Consider the following 14,000-nt stretch of genomic DNA (forward strand, 5'->3'; position numbering starts at 1 on the left):
ACAGTGGGTACAGACAGAGAGAGAGAGAGAGAGAGAGAGAGAGAGAGAGAGAGAGAGAGGGTACATGGTAAGCTGGGAGGACAGCTAGAGAGAGAGAGACAGTGGGTACAGACAGAGAGAGAGAGAGAGAGAGAGAGAGAGATGGTATATGGTAAGCTGGGAGGACAGCTAGAGAAAGAGAGAGAGAGAGAGAGAGAGACATTGGGTACAGACAGAGAGAGAGAGACAGTGGGTATGTGGTAAGCTGGGAGGACAGCTAGAGAAAGAGAGAGAGAGAGAGAGAGAGAGAGACAGTGGGTACAGAAAGAGAGAGAGAGAGAGAGAGAGAGAGAGAGAGACAGTAGGTACGTGGTAAGCTGGGAGGACAGCTAGAGAAAGAGAGAGAGAGAGAGAGACAGTGGGTACAGAGAGAGAGAGAGAGAGAGAGAGAGAGTAGGTACGTGGTAAGCTGGGAGGACAGCTAGAGAAAGAGAGAGAGAGAGAGAGACATTGGGTACAGACAGAGAGAGAAAGAGACAGTGGGTATGTGGTAAGCTGGGAGGACAGCTAGAGAAAGAGAGAGAGAGAGAGAGACATTGGGTACAGACAGAGAGAGAGAGACAGTGGGTACGTGGTAAGCTGGGAGGACAGCTATAGAGAGAGAGAGAGAGAGAGAGAGAGAGAGAGAGAGAGACAGTGGGTAGTGGTAAGCTGGGAGGACAGCTAGAGAAAGAGAGAGAGAGAGAGAGAGAGAGAGAGAGAGAGAGAGAGAGAGAGAGAGAGACAGTGGGTACGTGGTAAGCTGGGAGGGCAGCTAGAGAAAGAGAGAGAGAGACATTGGGTACAGACAGAGAGAGAGAGAGAGAGAGAGAGAGAGAGAGAGAGACAGTGGGTACGTGGTAAGCTGGGAGGACAGCTAGAGAAAGAGAGATAGAGAGAGAAAGAGACAGTGGGTACAGACAGAGAGAGAGAGAGAGAGAGAGAGAGAGAGAGAGAGAGAGAGTGGGTACGTGGTAAGCTGGGAGGACAGCTATAGAGAAAGAGAGAGAGATGAAGGGAGCCAGGGGGGAGAGAGAGAGAGAGAGAGAGAGAGAGACATTGGGTACAGACAGAGAGAGAGAGAGAGAGACAGTGGGTACATGGTAAGCTGGGAGGACAGCTATAGAGAAAGAGAGAGAGATGAAGGGAGCCAGGGGGGAGAGAGAGAGAGAGCGAGAGAGAGAGAGAGGTGGCCTGAGGATACACTCCTCTGACAAAGTGATGGACAAACTGTCTGGCAGACAGAGAGACAAGCTGGGCGCGTGTGGCTGTGAGATAGCCTGACTGTGTGTTTCTGCATAGAGTGTGTGTGAGAGAACAGAGCACAATGTGTAGGTCTCTGTTAGTGTGTTTTGTGTGCTTGCATTTTGTTTGTGTGTGTGTGTGTGTGTGTGTGTGTGTGTGTGTGTGTGTGCTCGTATGTGTGTACGGGTGTGTGTGTGTGTGTGCTTTGCAGATATACTGCTGTGGCAGAGCTCTGCAAAACCAAAAGTCTGACTGTATTCCACCCTTTGTGATATCCTCCCTTTCATATTTCCGCTGTGACTGAAGAGTGAAAGTTTGCTCGCTTTAGAACAACTTAACTCCACTTGAGTGTTTTTCGGGGGGGGCGCGGAATCAAACGTGTGTGGAGACTGATTGGGGAGAAACAGTTAGAGAAAGCTGTGCCAGCGTTTCATTTCTTGACTGATTGTGCGTCGGTGAGGTGATGAGATAGCGAGGGATGCACCCGCCGATATGAACTGTGAACATTTGGGCCGATAACCAATATTAACATTGCTGTTATAATGGCCAATAGCCGATGTCGATTAAAGTATTAGTAAATACTTATTTCATCATTTATAAAGCATTGTTCATACATTACTAAGCATTAGTAAGTAATACACAGTTATATATGTTTTATTCCTGATTAAAAGTAATATATAATGTATTTATCGATTGTATTTCATCTCATTTGTAAATGCTTTAGGCATATAGTCGATATAGATAGTCCTCACTTTAGATGAGGTCACACAAAATACTTAACTAACAACTACTTAATTACACGGGGGGGTTGGGTGGCCCTCACCCCTGAAATCTGATTGGTCACCCCAGGTGCCACCCCAAAATCCTGAGGGCGCCGGCGTCTGCGGCCCCTTACAAAGTGTTACCAAAGAAGTTTCTATTATAATTACATTTTGTACATACTGAAAACACATGTAGACAATGTGAATTAAAATCCCATAAATCATAGATTTAGGCTACCGCATTGTTTTCTCTCAATATAATTTTTTTTGATGATACAATAACCGATATTACAGTAACATCGCTGTTAATTTTTGCTCATCAGACCGATACCGATATATCAAAAAATGACTAACATCGGCCAATACGATATGATTGCTAATAAATCTTGCATCCCTAGATGGGACGATATTTTAACATTGTTTATTGAAATGTTATTTGTGTCTTATTGATTGGCTGGGCTGTTGCGGAAGTTCGGCTCTGTGCGTGCATTGGTGCATCGTTCAAAATGTACCGCCCCACGAGTTGCGTCGCACAAATAAGGAGGTCTGTGGTTGGTCAATTCATATGTCTGTCACTCAGGGGGCGGTCCTTAAAGCAGGACTAAACCCCCCAGATTTCTTGCAAAACGGCACTCCACTCGATCCGTGTAGAATGCAGAGGACATGTAACTGTTTAGTTAAACTTGCATTCCAGGAATATTGTGCTCTTAAGATGACGTTAGTGGCTCGATACTGTTTCGTCCTGAAACCCACACGCTTTGCACAAGCGCAACCTATGTGGGATTCGAAATAACGCATCCGAGATAGAAAACGTTATGAATATAGCCACGTTATAAACAACAAACTAAAGGCCTAAACATGGTCGTCCGTCCGCCTCGAATTGGAGCCGTCTCGCCGTCTGGCGGCGCCAGCGAGCCCTACATGCTCGGACGCCACTACGCCCTCCCTCCTCCCACCCTCCCTCCTCCTGTGGAAGCTCCGTGTGAAAATGGCGGAGATTGTGTGCCAGGCAGTCTGAATGAAATTGAATGGAACGTTCCCAATTCTATGTATTAAATTCTAAAAAGCGACCCTCAACATTTGGGAAGGCTAAGCCACACAACTACCGTAGTTTGTTATAATCTAATGTCATGCTTTGAAAGGCGACTTTACAACGATGAGCCAAGGCAACAGCCAGTCACAACTCTCGTGCAGCTGACGTCACGCACGTATCGTCGGCGCTGAGTCACATTTTCGAGCAGCCCCCGTCAGCCGACGGCGCCCCCTCCCCGTAGGACGGCGCTCCACACGCCGTCATACGGGGAGGGCGGGGCGAGGCTCTGACGGACGACCATGTTTAGGCCTTAACGCTGGTGATCCGTATGGAAACACTGTTACTCGAAATGGTTAAAAGTTATATCAATTTGGTCATTCAGTGGCATTTTACTGCCATATAACATAACCAACTAGCGGCTAATATTAGCCACAGTAGGCATTACCCAGGGATGCATTGGTCTTAAAGGGCTCGCGCCGCGTGAACTACAGTAATAATGAATGGGGGAAAAAGACAATTTTTCACATGAGTGGGGCGTGTGCTAAACCCACCGTGACGTCACGATGTACCAAATATCCCATTCATTTGAGGGCACAAAAAAAGCAGGTTTGAACCCATAGAGGGAACTTATGCTACTGAAAATGATACAAATGGTACAATGTAACAGTTTGGTTTCAAATGTGGAAATTTTGACCAGAATTCTTCACACACCACCCCCAAAGTCTTATTGGTTAAAACCTGAAAAAAAGTGTTTTGGGGTTTAATCCTGCTTTAACTACTTGTGCCCAGACGTAGATATGTATCTATGGCTGGCTACTGTGAGACTAATCCTAGCTTAGCTGTTTTAGCTGTTGTCTTTCCCAGGTCCTTTCTGTCACGTCTGACTCCCTTCATCCCCTCACCCACATCAAGATTTAGGGAGGCCTTCTGTGCAAAACTGACACAGCAGAAAGTCACCCGAATGAGCTAAAAGAGAGGGAGATAAACACAATTAATTTATATGAAAACGCTTGTTCTCCTCACTTGTGTGTGTAGGTGTTGGCAGAGAGGTGCGTGCATGATTCAGAGAAAAGACACAACACTCGCTCTCTAAAACCTCTTTCTTACTTTTCCTGTGCCAAAGATGAGAGTAGGAAATACCTACAACAACTGACAGACTGCGTTCTAACTTCCAATGCACTGATTCTCAACCTTTTTCATATCGACGACAGCTACTTTAGTCCACATTAGACCCCCATTTGATGAGATTTTGTCTCGAATTCCACGACTATATATCTGTATTGTAGCTAGAGAGATAACAGAAAAACTACGACAAAAACAGCCATTCTTCTACCTTCTCTAAGTGCGTTAACATCCAGTAAATGAAATAATGGTGAAGTTTAACAAATGCATCAGTTTGCTGGGGGGGACCCCTGGGAACCCCCTGCAGGACCCCCTGGTGGTCCCGGACCCCCCCGCATTGAGAACCACTGTTCCCTACAATGCTAAAATTAGCTTCTTGCATGCAGCAACGCTTTAGCAAGACGTGACTCATCGAGCGTCTTGCATCAAACAGGACTTTCAGAAGTTTCACTATTTGACACAAATTGATTGGCTACACTTATATACATGTGGAACGCCTGGGCTTGTCTTCTCCTTCCTGCTCTCCGTTCCTCCTCCCTTTGTTTTGTACACCATAGGCTTCTATGTCCAGGGGCAGAAGTTGCTTCAACCTAATTGTCTTTCTCTTCTCGTACTGTCCTCAGATGACTTTCTCTCCGTCTCAACTCTCCTCTCTCTCTCTCTCCCCCCTCCTCCCTTCCTCTCTCTCTCTCTCTCTCCCCCCTCCTCCCTTCCTCTCTCTCTCTCTCTCTCGCCCAGTCTCTCTCTCTCTCTCTCTCTCTCTCTCTCTCCCCCCTCCTTCTCTCTCTCTCTCGCCCAGTCTCTCTTGCTCTCTCTCTCGGTCTGTAACTGTAGCCCCTGTTTTTTCTCTCCCTCCCTCTCCCTGCGACGTATAGATACTGCATTGATCAGACACACACGCGCACACATACACATGCACACACACACACACACACACACACACACACATAAAACACACACTCGCAGACACATGCACATACACACACACACTGAGCCTCCCACTCCTTTCATCATTGATTCGCTCTGCTCTCTCTCTCTCTCTCTGTTCTCGTTCTCTCTCACACTCAGTCTCTCTCTCTCTCTCTCTCTCCCTCTCTCTCTCTCTGCAGCGGCACTTGTTGAACACAGCCCTGGGAGGATAGAGAGAGGGGAGAGGAATAGAGGGGAGAGAAACGGAGAGATAATGACAGAGCGAGCCTTTGAGACAGTGAGCGAGATAGAACAGAGAGCGAGTACAACGAGAGAATGCTGCTTTGGGGGAATAGATAGATAGAAGATAGAGTGGGGGGAAAGGGAGAGAGACAGAGAGGAAGACTTAGAGAGAGAGAGAGAGAGAGAGAGAGAGAGAGGGGGTCGAGGGAATCTTTTGATATTGAGACAGCAATACCAGAAGAGAGCAGCGCGGAGGCTCTGAGACAGAGCGAGTGACACTTTAAGCGAGAGAGAGAGAGACAGAGAGACAGAGAGAGAGAGACCAGACGGAGTGCATCAGAGCTGCTCCTCTCCTCTCCTCTCCACCTCCTCCTAACTACTCTCTCCTCTCTGCTCTGCTCTGCTCTGCTCTGTCCCGCTGCCGGCTGCTAGCTGCTGGGTGTTACGCTCCATGCTGTGTCCCGAGCAGAAGACTGGCTCGCACAGGTCACAACTGTCTGGGACAGGGGTGAGCATATATATATATAGCCTATATATATCTCTGTCTGTAGAAGTGCATGATGTGTGCATGCGTGCATTGAGATGCTGGGTTTTTTGCTGCTATAGTTTCTCCAGCAGTTGGGTACTTTTTGTGCCAAAACACACACACACACTCTCTGCTTGCGTTTGTGTGTGTGTGTGTGTGTGTGTGTGTGTGTGTGTGTGTGTGCGTGCGTGCGCGTCTTATGCACATCACACGTTAACTGGTGTACGACTGCGCGCACGCCCGTCTGTATTAAGTGGGTGAGCGATTGAGCTATAATGACGTGGTTTATTTTTTCTGTTAGTATTCCTGGAAACTGTTCTGCAGCATTGCTCAATAATGAAAGTAGCAAGTGCGTGTATGTATGTGTGTGTGTGTGTGTGTGTGTGTATGTATGTGTGTGTGTGTGTGTGTATGTATGTGTGTGTGTGTGTGTGTGTGTGTGTGTGTATGTATGTGTGTGTGTGTGTGTGGGCTGGGAGGGAGGGAGGGACAATGAACACAAGGTTCAGGGAAGGGAGGAAAGTATGCAAATGATGGCAGAGAGGGCTAACACGTAATTGGTTTACAAGGTGTCAGAGTTAATATTGAAGTGTGCGCACGGAATCAGTTGTGGTGTTTGTTTCTGCGTTCTACGGAGTGACGAAAGAGGTCAAATGCTAACAGAGGGGGAGGCTATAATAGAAGAAGCCAAATCAAGGTGTGTCTCTGAATGGGACGTGAGACACTTGGTTGAAGTTCCTTCGTCGTCGCTGGAGAACCAAAGTTCTCACTTTGTTGTTATTATTATTCCATGCTTTTGCTGCGCTGATGATGTGGATGTGGATGCAGGCATGCTGCTGCTAGCCGTTAGAAGAAGACGTGAGACGTGCGCAATGAGTCCCAAGTTTCTTGGAATGCACGTCATGTTAAAACAACACAAGTTGATTTCACAATGCTCTCATATATACAGTAGGCAGAGCATTTTCTTTTGTGTGTGCACCGACTCCTCCTCTCTCTCTCTCTCTCTCTCCTGCATATCTACTCTCTCTCTCTCTCACCCACTATCTCTGCATATCCATCTCTCTATCATCACACACCTCTCACTTCTCCCTCTACTCCATTCTGTTCTCATCTCAACTATCTATTTCCATTCGCGCTGTCTGCTTTCTTTATGATTCCCTCAATCCTTCTTTCTCGCCTCTCTGCCTCCCTCTGGCACGTCTTCTCATCTTTCACACATTCTCTATTCTCTCCATATTCATCACTTTATCTTCCTTCTCCACCCCTTTTCCACGTGCCCTCCCCTCTCCCGCAGATGTCTTTCTCCCTGGCAGAGGCTGCAGTAAACATCTGAAAGCCATCGTTCCTCCTCCTCCTGCACCACGTCCAACATGTCCCAGCTGCTCCATGTGGAGATCCCCAACTTTGGAGCCACAGTGCTGGGCTCCCTCAACGAGCAGCGCCTGCTGGGACACTACTGTGATGTATCCATCCTGGTCAAAGGTCGGTTGACAGGAAGTCCTTAGGGGGTCGAAGGGTCATTTCAGTTCAAAGTTGATTTTTGTTTTCACAGACGTTATTCTCTTCTTCACTTAAAGTCTCAATATGTCACTCTTTTTTTTTTTTTACCTTAAAGCCCCATTCAGCAAGTTTTCCAAGTTTTGCTATTGGAGAAACTGCGCCCTCTGGGTGCAATAGTATCGATAACGATATCGCCGTTCAAAGTCAACCAAACACAGCGCCAGAAAGCTCTAGGTACATGTTGTGACATCGGGTACTCACTCACGACGTGATGAAATAATAATCCATAGTTCCGTGAAACATCATTTTCGTAGCAAATCCGAATCGAGTTACTTCCTCGTTTTCATGAAGACGGCGCTTCCGCTGCACAGCGCATGCGCGCATCCTTTTCTTTTCTTTTTTTATTGCCACGGGACGTGGCAGACAACCTGCTTAGTCCCAGGGCTGGCCAATGGAGGGCGGTGTGGGATAAATAAAGTCGAGAGTCTCCCTATTACAAGTCAATCTACCATGTCCTGTGACTAAAAAGCTCTTATATTACAGTAAAAAATGTCAAAAATCTTACTGATTGGGGCTTTAATATAACAGCTTTTAAATCATTTTGATGGTATACTGACTTCTAATTGAGAATTGCGCCTCTATCATTCCCACCCGCACCCTGAAGGCCTGTTACCTGGATGTAATTTCATTTCCTGCTGGAGCTCCTTCATATTAAAAGCTTAACTCTGACAAACTAAGAGGACACTTTTATTGTGAAGAACGTATAGGAAGTGAAATGTGTTTATCGCTAGCTAGCTTGATTAGCAGCACAATTAGCGATTTGTTTCAATAAAACAAGTCGACACAACATTTTGAGATATTTGGAGCTATTTTTTCCAGCAAACCACAACAAACACTGCAGAAAGGTTAACAAAGAAGAGAGTACAAGCAGAAACGGTAAAATAACGCTGATATCTCAACGTACAAACAGGGAAGGGTAGCATTTATTAGCGCCCTGTATTTACCACTTCTGGCAGCAGAGGGCGCTTTTGCTGCTGCTCAGCAGATTCCTACATGTTGGGCCTTTAAAGAATAATTAAGAATGAATGCTTTAATCTTTCAATAGAAGTTGAAAAGTATCGTTTGTTCATTTCCGAATGAGAGAGAAACATCTTCTGAATTGCTGGAATGGAAAATGACAAAAGTCATTATTAACTGACTTATTGTGGATTCTGAAAGAACATACAGTACAGCGTCATTGACACTCTCTGTTCTCCCTGTCATCTCTATCGTCCAGGCCAGGCCTTCAAAGCTCACCGGGCGGTCTTGGCGGCTAGCAGCCTCTACTTCCGCGACCTCTTCAGCAGCTCGTCCAAGACCCAGTTTGAGCTGCCCTCCTCGGTCACACCTGCCTGCTTTGAGCAGATCCTCACCTTCTGCTACACCGGGAAGCTAACCATGGCTGCTAGTGAGCAGCTGGTGGTCATGTACACAGCCGGCTACCTCCAAATCCAGCATATAGTCGAGAGAGGCATGGACCTGATGTTCAAGGCGAACTCGCCCCACTGTGACTCGCAAACGGCGGGCTCTTTAGAGGAGACGGGATCGGAGCCCCAGAGCCCTAGTAATAACGGAAACGGCCTCGCGGCGGCTGCACTGCTGGGTGCCCAGGGCTGGTCGCCATCACTGGTCATGCCACAACGTAAGATCAAACTAGAGGGGGCCGAGCCCACGCCCCTGGCGATACCCTCGGGGGCGCAAAACAAGACGGACCTGGGGAGTCGGCTGGCGAGGGCCACTTCGCTCTTCTACACGACGGCGGGAGGGACCACCATCTTCCCCGGGATGCCTCCGTACCACCTGCCGGGGGCTGGCGGAGGAGGCGGCACAGGGGCGGAGAGGTCCAGTCCTGGAGCTTCCAGCCTGCCCACCACCGACAGTCCCACGTCCTACCAGAACGAGGACGAGGAGTTCGAGGAAGAGCCGTACGACGGGATCACAGAGGACGCCTACAGCCAGCTCTACGTACGCCCAGCGAACCCCTACGGGCGTGAGTATAGTTCCATTCAATATTATAACAATATTGACTCAGTTGGCATGTCTTTGTTTGAACAATTTCAATACCAACTGAATACTTGGCTTTCCCTCTGTCATCAATTTGTCCTCGTTAAACAATCCTAAACAATTTCCTCGCTTTTCTGTTTTAGTCAGTAAAACATCAGCTAGTAGCTTGTCGCTTTCTAAAACATCAGGTAATAGCTTATTGCTTTCTTATTTAAGGACAACCTCAGGAATAATGTATTTCATGGTCCATTCAACTAACTATTCTAAGCATTTAGTTTGAGTCACTGACTCCAGTAAAGCAACGTGGACACATTTCAAGCATGAAATCTTAACTGGCAACCCTGCATACATTCCAGCTTTATAGTAGTGTAATAACTGTCTAGTGAGTGCAATCTCTTCTCCCGTGCCCTCGGCTCAGATGGAGGAACTTCGTCTGATGTCAGACCATAGAATGAATCGCAAAATCACACTGTGCATGACTTGCAGAAATATACCAGCATGTAGGAATTTGGAGCATAGTTTCTCCTAGTCCAGACTTGCTATGTATTGTGCATGAAACTAATCTGCATTGATTGCATTCCACTTACATTATTAAATCTATGAATCATGTATCCTGAATATTTGCAGGATGTGGTGCCTCCAGTGTGTGTGTGTGTGTGTGTGTGTGTGTGTGTGTGTGTGTGTGTCTGTGTGTGGGTTCTGTAAGCATAAAGATAGCTTTATGGAGTTATGATTGGATTGCATCGTGACCAACAACAGACTCCTTATCACAGCTACAACAGCTGGTCTGTGTACTGCTTTTTATCATGGCTTTTCTACCACACGTTCTGCCCTCACACATACACATATACAAACGCACACATAGAACCTGTATACACCTCTGTTTGTATTGACACACACACACACACACACACACACACACACACACACACACATTCACTCACTCACCCACACACACTCACAAACGCACACACCCATTCACTCACCCACACACACACACATACATGCATGAACACACGCGTACGTGCACACACACACACATGCACACACACACTTTACATCCTGCAGGAGTTGAACATCCTGCAGCCCAAAGGCATTAGAGATTAGAGACAGGTTTGTCAAATTCTAGAGTTTCGGATATTTATGAAATTCACTCTATCTGCAATCAGTCAGAACACCCCAGGGTGACATTGTGGGATATTTGAGAACGGTTCACGTCTTCCTCCGTATGTGCACGCTTGTGTGTGTGTGTGTGTGTGTGCTTGTGTGTGTGTGTGTGTGTGTGTGTGTGTGTGCGCATGCGTGCACGTGTGTGTGTGGGCGTGCGCGCACGCGCATGCATGAATGCGCGCATGCACAAACAACACTTTTCAGTATTTGGCAATAAACGGTTTCATTTTTCTTTTATGCGTCTGTGTGTGCCGTGTGTGCCTGAGTGTGTGTGTGTGTGTGTGTGCGCGTGTGTGCGTGCGTGCGTGCGGCTGTGTGCACATGCATACACTCACAAGTGCTCTTAGAGGTCACGGGGAACATTTTTGTGCGTAAGAACCTAACACCCAGCTTGAGACCTGTCCCACTCCAAAAAACCTCAGGTTGCTGATGCAGCATTATCACTTATCTAGGATACATCTGCAATGCTCTAAAACATTTATGAAACACCACATACTTGGATGGATTACACCATCCTATTCCTATCTATCTATACTGGTTTTGAAGCCTATCTTTTAATGGGGGGGGGGGGGGGGGGGGCTGATAGTGTAGCTTTGGATGGTTGAAAGATGATGAATGGATGAATGGATGGCTGCATGGATGGATTGGATACACATTTATCAGTTCCCGTTTCCCTATGTACCGGTAACTCAAAACCCTGTGGGTTTTCGGAGCCCTTCTTTAACCCTTTCCGCACCTGCTGGCTTTCATCAGTCCAGGACAAGTCGGAGATGGCAGTGGTGCCCTTGGCCCTGGAGAACCGCAACTGTGTGCTGATCCGCCGGGACCTGGTGGCACTGCCAGCCAGCCTCATCAGCCAGATTGGCTATCGCTGCCACCCTAAGCTGTACACCGAGGGAGACCCTGGGGAGAAGCTGGAACTGGTGGCTGGTAGGCATGCACGCAGACGCACACGTATACATCTACACACGCAAAGTCACACATGCCAAAAAAAAAAACCCACATCTGTTACGTGAGTTCTCAAATGTGTAACTCATTGAAACTAATTACAATTGCATTTAAAAACAGACATAAAGTGGAGACAAGAAAGAAAGAGATTAGACTAGTTACAATGTGACAGATCGCCGCACACAATTGTTCAAATGTGCATGCGCGAAGCACGCTAGAAATGAGCACCTGAAGTGCGCGACATTTCTAGTTAAGGTTGTTTTTTGAATGGGGAAAACACTTTGTTTAGATTACAAAAGTTTAGATGTTGAAGAACACACTCAATATAACAAATAACAGTTTTAAGATCACTAAATACGTATCATTTGTTAGCAAACTAAGCTTGTTCAGGGCAAATCAAGCTTGTTCACTAAGGTTCAGGGCGATTCTCTCTGAATGTTGCTTTTAGGAGTACGAACATTCAAATAAGCACATCTTAATAATAAGCATGTCATATATGACACTTTCATAATCTGTAAAAAAAAAAAAAAACATCAGTCCCTGTCACAAATATTTAAAGAGTGTGATGGTGTTGAGGAGAAAGCAAAAGCCTAACCGTCTTAACGGTATTTGTGTAAGATTCCTCTCCTGATTTATTATTACATGTTGCTTGTAGCTCCAGTAACGTTGTGCTTGAACATAAATTTCCAGTCTATTTGCAGAATAGGGGATTACATGGAAATGAATTAAAGAGCATTGGTAGAGACAGAAAATGTGGAATACAGTGATGTTATATATGGAATACAGTGATGTTATATAGTGCTTGTGATGTGAATACAGTGATGTTATATACAGCTTGTGATGTGGAATAGAGTGATGTTATATATGGCTTGTGATGTGTAATAGAGTGATGTTATATATGGCTTGTGATGTGGAATAGAGTGATGTTATATATGGCTTGTGATGTGGGGAATAGAGATAGTGATGTTATATATGGCTTGTGATGTGGAATAGAGTGATGTTATATATGGCTTGTGATGTGGAATAGAGTGATGTTATATATGGCTTGTGATGTGGAATACAGTGATGTTATATATGGCTTGTGATGTGGAATAGAGTGATGTTATATATGGCTTGTGATGTGGAATAGAGTGATGTTATATATGGCTTGTGATGTGAATACAGTGATGTTATATACAGCTTGTGATGTGGAATAGAGTGATGTTATATATGGCTTGTGATGTGGAATAGAGTGATGTTATATATGGCTTGTGATGTGGAATAGAGTGATGTTATATATGGCTTGTGATGTGGAATACAGTGATGTTATATATGGCTTGTGATGTGGAATACAGTGATGTTATATATGGCTTGTGATGTGGAATACAGTGATGTTATATATGACTTGTGATACAGTGATGTTATATATGGCTTGTGATGTGGAATACAGTGATGTTATATATGGCTTGTGATGTGGAATACAGTGATGTTATATATGGCTTGTGATGTGGAATACAGTGATGTTATATATGGCTTGTGATGTGGAATACAGTGATGTTATATATGGCTTGTGATGTGGAATACAGTGATGTTATATATGGCTTGTGATGTGGAATACAGTGATGTTATATATGGCTTGTGATGTGGAATACAGTGATGTTATATATGGCTTGTGATGTGGAATACAGTGATGTTATATATGGCTTGTGATGTGAATACAGTGATGTTATATATGGCTTGTGATGTGGAATACAGTGATGTTATATGTGGCTTGTGATGTGAATACAGTGATGTTATATATGGCTTGTGATGTGGAATACAGTGATGTTATATGTGGCTTGTGATACAGTGATGTTATATGTGGCTTGTGATGTGAATACAGTGATGTTATATATGGCTTGTGATGTGGAATACAGTGATGTTATATATGGCTTGTGATGTGAATACAGTGATGTTATATATGGCTTGTGATGTGGAATACAGTGATGTTATATGTGGCTTGTGATGTGAATACAGTGATGTTATATATGGCTTGTGATGTGGAATACAGTGATGTTATATATGGCTTGTGATGTGAATACAGTGATGTTATATATGGCTTGTGATGTGGAATACAGTGATGTTATATGTGGCTTGTGATGTGAATACAGTGATGTTATATATGGCTTGTGATGTGAATACAGTGATGTTATATATGGCTTGTGATGTGGAATAGAGTGATGTTATATATGGCTTGTGATGTGAATACAGTGATGTTATATATGGCTTGTGATGTGGAATAGAGTGATGTTATATATGGCTTGTGATTAGGAATACAGTGATGTTATACATGACTTGTGATACAGTGATGTTATATATGGCTTGTGATGTGGAATACAGTGATGTTATATATGGCTTGTGATGTGGAATACAGTGATGTTATATATGGCTTGTGATGTGAATACAATGATGTTATATATGGCTTGTGATGTGGAATACAGTGATGTTATATATGGCTTGTGAT

At 45.1% G+C, this 14,000-nt stretch overlaps 1 protein-coding gene across 1 annotated transcript; it reads left to right on the forward strand.

Moving 5' to 3' along the window:
- Positions 1–7,227: 7,227 nt before the first annotated feature.
- LOC310772180 (nucleus accumbens-associated protein 2-like) lies at positions 7,228–11,500 on the forward strand (the record flags this gene model as incomplete). The annotated part of the gene is made up of 3 exons (XM_083664619.1): positions 7,228–7,339; positions 8,634–9,386; positions 11,324–11,500. Coding segments are annotated over 3 exons (1,042 nt in total), but the record flags the coding sequence as incomplete, so codon positions are not given.
- Between the last annotated feature and the right edge of the window lie 2,500 nt (positions 11,501–14,000).

The sequence above is a fragment of the Poromitra crassiceps genome, assembly GCF_964638095.1.
Source record: "Poromitra crassiceps genome assembly, contig: HAP1_SCAFFOLD_2202, whole genome shotgun sequence".
Taxonomy (NCBI): domain Eukaryota; kingdom Metazoa; phylum Chordata; class Actinopteri; order Beryciformes; family Melamphaidae; genus Poromitra; species Poromitra crassiceps.